At 44.0% G+C, this 7,972-nt stretch overlaps 2 protein-coding genes across 2 annotated transcripts; one reads left to right on the top strand and one right to left on the bottom strand.

Annotated features, from left to right (window-relative positions):
- Nucleotides 1-338: 338 nt before the first annotated feature.
- PtrM4_107120 (uncharacterized protein) lies at nucleotides 339-1,991 on the top strand (the record flags this gene model as incomplete). Its single annotated transcript, XM_066107738.1, has 1 exon — nucleotides 339-1,991. The coding sequence occupies one exon, from the start codon at nucleotides 339-341 to the stop codon at nucleotides 1,989-1,991; it is 1,653 nt and encodes a 550-aa protein (XP_065962187.1).
- Nucleotides 1,992-3,787: 1,796 nt separating this feature from the next.
- Nucleotides 3,788-5,094, bottom strand: PtrM4_107110 (uncharacterized protein; the record flags this gene model as incomplete). The annotated part of the gene is made up of 2 exons (XM_066107737.1): nucleotides 3,788-3,935; nucleotides 4,937-5,094. The coding sequence occupies 2 exons, from the start codon at nucleotides 5,092-5,094 to the stop codon at nucleotides 3,788-3,790; spliced, it is 306 nt and encodes a 101-aa protein (XP_065962186.1).
- Between the last annotated feature and the right edge of the window lie 2,878 nt (nucleotides 5,095-7,972).

Genomic DNA, 7,972 nt, shown 5'->3' with positions numbered 1-7,972 from the left:
GGATAATATTAGGTGCTAGAATTTTAGGGTTATAATCTATAATAGTCCTTCTTATCTTAGGATTAATTAATAGACTTAACGAGAACAGAAGTAATAAATAGAGAGAGATAAACGGAGCAATAACCTAATCGTGTAACCAACGTAAAAGGTGCGCAGGGAGAATTAATACTGTAATCTTTAAACGCCGGGCTTATAACTATAATAGTTAGGATAACACTAATTAGATTCGTTTAAGAGTGGGATCATTAATTGCTCTAACATGATCCATGGGCGAGCGGCGCACACGGGCGAGCGGCGCACCCCACCAACTTTACTCACCTTACTGATCTTAATCTACAATGGCTCAACGCAGCGCTACTCAATTACTATCAAATGAAGCAGATATTCAGCTTGCTATCTCATCTATTAATGCGCACCAGATCCAAGGTACCCGTACTGCTGCAGTAGTCTACAACGTAGCCGAAACAACGCTCCGCCGCCGACGCGCTGGTATACCTGCCCGACGCGATTGCCCGCCCAACTCAAGGAAGCTTACCCAGAGAGAAGAGGAGGTGATTATTAGCTATATACTTCAGCTAGATCTGCGTGGATTTGCGCCTACCTACACAGCTGTACGTGATATGGCTGATAAGCTGCTGGCTGCGCGTGGTGGAGAGCAGGTTGGAGTCAACTGGCCATCTACCTTTGTTAAGCGTACAGACAGTCTTCGGACGTGTTTCAACCAAGCGTACGATAGGCAGAGAGCTCTTTGTGAGGATGCAACATTAATAAAGAGGTGGTTTAAGCTTGTAGAAGAGACAAAGGCTGAGCTAGGTATCTGCGATGAGGACGTCTACAACTTTGATGAAGCTGGCTTTATGATGGGCAAGATTACAACGCAGCTAGTTATAACAGGAGCAGAGAGGAGAGGCAGGCCGAAGAGTATTCAGCCAGGCAATCGCGAGTGGGTAACGCTGATCGCTGCTATCAGCGCTGCTGGCTGGTCAGTCCCACCGTTCCTCATCTTCGCTGGCCAGTACCACCTATCAGCCTGGTATAAGGAAGCTGAGATCCCACGCGACTGGGCGATCGCAGTCAGCGATAATGGCTGGACGAATAATGAGCTTGGAGTTGAGTGGCTAAAGCACTTCAACGCTCACACGCAGGCTCGTAGTGTAGGCGCGCGTCGCCTGCTTATTATTGATGGCCATAAGAGCCACCAATCTCTAGAGTTCCAGGAGCTCTGCAAGGAGAACAATATCCATACGCTCTGTATGCCTCCTCACTCATCTCACCTACTCCAGCCACTTGATGTTGGCTGCTTCTCGCCATTGAAGCGCGCGTACAGCCGTGAGGTGGAGAGCCTTATGCGCAACCACATCAACCACATCACCAAGCTAGAGTTTCTGCCAGCGTTCAAGGCAGCATTTGATCAAGCGTTCACGCCAGCCAATATCTGCTCAGCCTTCCGCGGCGCAGGCCTTGTTCCTCTACAACCAGAGGCTGTTCTATCAAAGGTAGATGTACAACTGCGTACACCTACTCCTCCAGCAGCTCTGCCAGAGGCTCCCTGGGTAGCTCAAACGCCGAGCAACGCGCGTGAGCTTGAGGCTCAGTCAAGCCTAATACGTGAGCGCGTGCGCCAGCACAAGAGCTCATCACCAGCTTCAATTATTATGGCGATTGACCAGCTAAAGAAGGGCGCCGAGGTGATGATGCTCTCTGCTGAGCTGATGCGCGATCGGATCTCTAGTCTTGAGAAGGCCAATAGCGCAGCCTCAGAGCGTAGGCGGCGCTCTAAAAGGCGTATACAGAAGCATGGAGTACTCACAAAGGGAGCTGGAGAGGATATACTGGCTCAAAATGAGGCTGACCAGCAGATTGCTCATGAAGAGCGTCAAGGAGGAGCGCGATCAGGCCTCAGCCAGCGGGCTCAAAGGCGCTGCACTAGGTGCAAGGAGACTGGGCACAACTCGCGCACATGCAAGACTGATACTATTAATATAGAGTAATCTACTGTATCAATATCTAGCAATAATATTATCGCGTTGTTGAGATGCATCGCTTTAAAGTTGCAAAAGTTGGTGGGGTGCGCCGCTCGCCCGTGTGCGCCGCTCGCCCATGGATCATGTTAAGGATCAGAAAGATTAGACGGCTAGTCCGGTATTTATACATAATAGACTAGTCCCTTGGCATAGATCCGGAGTCTCAACGACCCAATCCGATCATGTGATTATCCGACGTCCAACATCAAGTCCTTTTCCGCGACACGAGCCTTATAGGTAAAGGAACTACGTTCTTATAAGGACCTAAGTAGAAGGAGGCCTTTAAGAAGCTAAAAGCAGCTTTTATAGTATTTCTATCGCTCGCGAACTTTAACCTAGAACCTAAGACGGTACTAGAGTGCGATGCCTCTAGATAGGCAACGGGAGGAGTTCTATCCTAGTATAGAGAGGATAGACTCCTCTAAATAGTAGCCTACTTCTTAGCTAAAAACACTAAGGCGAAGAGTAACTACATAATCTATAATAAAGAGTTACTTATAATAATTAACTGGCTGACTAAATAGAACACTAAACTTAAAAGAGTTTAGAGCTTCTAGGTTATTAGAGCATAGATTATAAGAATCTAGAGTAATTCTACACTACTAGACTACTTTTAGAACGCTACGTAAGGTAGGCTAGACTGCTTAGCTATTTTAACCTAACGTTCTAGTATAGGCTAAGGAACGTTAATAGTAAGGCTAATACCCTATTATAGAAAGAGGAGGATATACTAGTAGATGTAGATAATAACTATAAGACATCTTAAAAGTTCTAGCTACTTAAACTAGTAAGCTAGCTATTAGACGAGGACAAATATAAGGAGGAAGTAAATGTAAAAGCCTTATAAGGACTTAAGGCTTAGCTACTCTTAGTTAGCTATAATAATACAGAGATGTTAAAGATATCTCTATAGTAAAAAGCCTTAGACCTAGATAAGTAATAAATATAGGTGTTAGCTACACCCGCTAAAGAAGGAGAAGAGGAGACACCTATAGAGGAACTCTAAGACTCGGCAGCTACGGAGGACCTAGTATACTAAAAGGCCTAGACGGCACTACAGCTCTAATAGCGGAAATTTCTCCTAGACTTAAACTCAAAGGTCTTACTAGCGGAATACTTATTAGATAATTAAGGTAGACTTTGCTACTAAAACCGCAAATAGGTCCCTAATAACCTAATCCTCTATATACGTCTTATCGCGGAAACCTATAATTCACCTAGCGTAGGTTACCTAGGCAAGGAGAATATATACGCTATTCTAATGCGTAACTACTTTTAGCTGGGAAAATTCCCTAATATTTAGATATTTATATAGAACTATAGCGTATATAGACGATTGAAACCCTAAAGAAAGATAAAGAGAAAGCTCCTCTAACCCCTCTTACTACTAGACTAGATCTAGAAGAAAGTCCTTATAATCTTTATTACTAACCTCTTAGAAAGTAATAGGTATACTAACCTAATAGTAGTAATAGATAGGCTAAGTAAGGACCTTATCTTAATTCCCTTTACTAATATTACTACTTATACTAACGTGGATGGCAAGCGAGTGGGCCAGGCAAGCGAGTGGGCCACCCCACCAACTTTTGTAATTTCAAAGCGACTTATCTCAACAACGCGATAATATTATTGCTAGATATTGATACAGTAGATTACTCTATATTAAGAGTATTAGTGTTGCATGTGCGCGAGTTGTGCCCAGTCTCCTTGCACCTGGTGCAGCGCCTTTGAGCCCGCTGGCTAAGGCCTAATCGCGCTCCTCCTTAACGCTCTTTATGAGCAATCTGCTGGTCAGCCTCATTTTGAGCTAGTATATCCTCTCTAGCTCCCTTTGTGAGTACTCCATGCTTCTGTATACGCCTTTTAGAGCGCTGCCTACGCGCTGAGGCTGCGCTGTTAGCCTTCTTAAGACTAGAGATCTAATCGCGCATTAGCTTAGCAGACAGCATCATCACCTTAGCGCCCTTCTTCAGCTAGTTAATCGCCTTAATAATCGAAGCTGGTGATAAGCTCTTATGCTAGCGCACGCGCTTACGTATAAGGCTTAACTGAGCCTTAAGCTCACGCGCGTTGCTCGGCGTTTAAGCTACCTAGGGAGCATCTGGTAGAGCTGCTAGAGGAGTAGGTGTACGCAGCTGTACATCTAGCTTTGATAGAACAGCCTCTAGTTATAGAGGAACAAGGCCTGCGCCGCAGAAGGCTAAGTAGATATTAGCTGGCGTGAACGCTCGATCAAACGCAGCCTTAAACGCAGGCAGAAACTCTAGCTTGGTGATATAGTTGATGTGGTTGCGTATAAGGCTCTCCACCTCACGGCTATACGCGCGCTTTAATAGCGAGAAGCAGCCAACATCAAGTGGCTAGAGTAGGTAAGATAAGTGAGGAGGCATATAGAGCGTATAGATATTATTCTCCTTACAGAGCTCCTAGAACTCTAGAGATTAGTGGCTCCTATGGCCATCAATAATAAGCAGGCGACGCGCGCCTATAGTACGAGCCTGCGTGTGAGCGTTGAAGTGCTTTAGCTACTTAACTCCAAGCTTATTATTCGTCCAGCTATTATCGCTGACTGCGATCGCCTAGTCGCGTAGGATATCCTCCTTATACCACGCTGATAGGTGGTACTGACTAGCGAAGAGGAGGAACGGTGGCACTAACTAGCCACCAGCGCTGATGGCAGCAATCAGCGTTACCCACTCGCGATCGCCTAGCTGAATACTCTTCCGCCGGCCTCTTCTCTCTAATCCTGTTATTGATGAAGGTGGAGAAAACGTGTGCGAACTTGTTGTATTGGAGCTACGGGAGGAGTGAGAATATCTATGGTGCGCGCACGGAGCAGCTGACTAATCAGTGCCTGGCCAATCAGAGCACGGGAAGCCTGATTCACCGTGAATACTAGTGAAGGCTCTTACCGCGTCTCGACAGTTATAACCAGCTGCGTTGTAATCTTGCCCATTATAAAGCCAGCTTTATCAAAGTTGTAGACGTCCTCATCGCAGATACCCTGCTCAGCCTTTATCTCTTCTACAAGCTTAAACCACCTCTTTATTAATGTCGCATCCTCACACATAGCTCTCTGCCTATCGTACGCTCGGTTAAAACACGTCCGAAGACTGTCTGTACGCTTAACAAAGTTGGCTGGCCACTTCTGCCTAACCTAGCCAGCGCCGCGCGCAGCTAGCAGCTTATCAGCCATATCGCGTGCAGCTGCGTAGGTAGGCGCAAACCCGCGCTGATCTAGGTGAAGTATATAGCTAATAATCACCTCCTCTTCTCTCAGGGTAAGCTTCCTTGAGTTAGGCTAGCAATCGCGTCGTGCAGGTATACCAGCGCGTCGGCGCGTGAGTGTCATTCGGGCGACTTCAAATGTCCGCGCAGCGTCTCTATTAGACTGGAGCTAGTTTTGGGTAGTAGCTGAGATAGCTAGCTGTATATCAGCTTCATAAGAAGGGTTTTGGGATTGTTTTGGTGGAGCCATAATTGATTGAAGTTAGGTAGATGCAAAAAGTTGGTGGGGTGGCCCACTCGCTTGCCATCCACGTTATAGCCTAATCCTATATTAATAAGGTTATAGCGTACTACTAGTTCCTAGACGTAATAGTGTCTAACTGCGGAAGCTAGTTTACGAGTAATGTTGGGAATCGAACCTGCGGTAGATAAGGCAGCGGGTTGCTGCATGCACGAGCTTGGATTACACGGCTGACTAAGCCGTGTGGTCCGAGCTCTAGCTGCTGCCTTACTGCCGACCTCCCTCCACCTCCATAGAAAAACAAGAACAATCACAATCATTTCAACTCGTTGCAACGAAGGTGATTCCGATACCTTAGCCGTATCAACAAGTAATCTCTAGGTTATAATGTATAACTAGCTAGGGATTAAGTAGATAGTTTTAACGGCCTACTACTCTTAGACTAATAGATCTATAAAGAGGATAAATAGTACTATAGAAACCTACTTAAGAGCGTATATCTACTAGGACTGGAAGGACTAGGCTAAGCTTTACCTAATAGCCTAGATAGTAATTAAGGGATAGAACGCAACCTCTATAGGCGTAAGCCTCTTCTTCCTATAGTATAGGTACGACGTAGACCCTATCTAAGAAGAAGCGAACTATATAGCTAAATAACTAGAATATTATCTCTACTAACTAGACGCGTCTACTATAGCTATAGTTAAGAAGTTTAAGGATATCTTTGCCTACGTATAAGCGAGGATAGTAGAGGCCTAGTAAGAATAGGAATAGCAGGCTAACTATTACTAATAAGAGTCTCTAGCCCGAAAAGTAAGAGATAAGATATAGCTATAATATAGCTATAGCCTATTAAATAGGCGCCTAAGTAAGAAGCTAGACTAGAAGAGTGCCTTATTTAAGGTACGAGAAGTAATCTCCCCTTACGTAGTCTTGTTAAACACGCTATTAGGTATTTACGATGTTTTCTACGCAGACTATATTTAACTCTTATGATAGTTGGGATGACACCGATCAGATTCGTTCAAGAGTGGGATCATTGATTGCTCTAAGGATCAGAAAGATCAGACGGCTGGTCCGGTATTTGTACATGATGGGTCAGTCCCTTGGCACGGATCCGGAGTCTCAAAGACGCGATCCGATCACGTGATCATCCGACGTCCAACATCAAGTCCATTTCCGCGACAACTCTACCTAGGTAACCCCCTCCTAGGATAAGCCCTAGATAAAGAGAGACCTTTTGTTATTATTAAATTAGTAGATAGACGACTAGAGGAGAGATAGATAGTAGATGTTGGTTGGCTTTGCACTAAGTGCGTAAAGGGAAATAACGATAACTAGGAATGCATTCTGTTCGGTGGTTCTAATTGATATCTACGAACATAGGTGCTACGAAGGTATACCTAAGCTCTTGCGCAAGGTGGGCCGAAGTCGGGCCGAAGTGTCCAGCAGCCGACGTCTCTACCGATACTCACGATCCGACAGTAGAAGACATTATTAGAGAAAGAAGATATAGCTAAGGGAAAAAGATCTAGTACCTAGTTGAGTAGGAAAGGTATATAGTCTACTCTTAGGAACTAAAAGAATATATAGAAGATGCCTAGGCTCTAGATAGCTAGCTTAAGTTCTCTAAACCCTATAGAGATAAGTAAGGCTACCTACTTAGTAACTTTTAGAGGGGCGAACCTAATAAACTACGCTTAAGTGCTTAGCGGAGAGCTAAATAAAGAAGGGAAAAAGGCGCAGATTCCCTAGGGGATTATAAGGAAGTAGTAAAGAAGAGAGAGAAGAGTAAAGGAAGAGGTAGTAATAGTAGAGGAGATAATAAGAAGAATTAAAAAAAAGAGAGGAGATTATAAGGAATAGAGTACTATCCCTTAGGAGATAATAGAGCATACTACACATTACTATAAGACACTTATAAAATAAATAAAATATTAGAAAGGAATAAGTTATTAAAGAAGTAATAAAGAGCTATAGGGGTATTTTACAAGACTACCTAAAGACGCTAGAATATAAGCTAGACTATTAAGAGAACGCTAGAGGATAAGTAGGGAGCTAATAGATAATTACTCCGTTTTACTATCCTTATTAACGGCACAACCTAGATTACGTAGGACCTCCTTATAATACTTAGTAGCCTACGCACGTTGCTTAGTGCTATTAAAAGAAGATGTAAGTACCTTATTAGCTACTAGAACTTCTTAAGTAGCCGCGAAGTTCTTAATAGTGTACTAGAGCGCGCGGATCTCGTCGATAATAGTAATATAAGCCTAAACGATAGCGTAGTTCTATATACTAGTTAGCTTAAAAGAGTAACTAAAGGAGATAAGGGAATAACCTATAAGACACCTAATCTAGATAACAGCCTTATTAACCTGCTCGTTAAGAGTCCCTAAGGCCTTAACTATTATGATAGTATTACTTATAATAGCTGTTATTATACTAGCCTTGTCTAAGTCAACGCTACTAGGGAAGT

This window comes from Pyrenophora tritici-repentis, chromosome 5 (genome assembly GCF_003171515.1).
Source record: "Pyrenophora tritici-repentis strain M4 chromosome 5, whole genome shotgun sequence".
In the NCBI taxonomy this organism is placed as follows: Eukaryota; Fungi; Ascomycota; class Dothideomycetes; order Pleosporales; family Pleosporaceae; genus Pyrenophora; species Pyrenophora tritici-repentis.
This window is presented reverse-complemented; position numbering and strand designations above follow the sequence as displayed.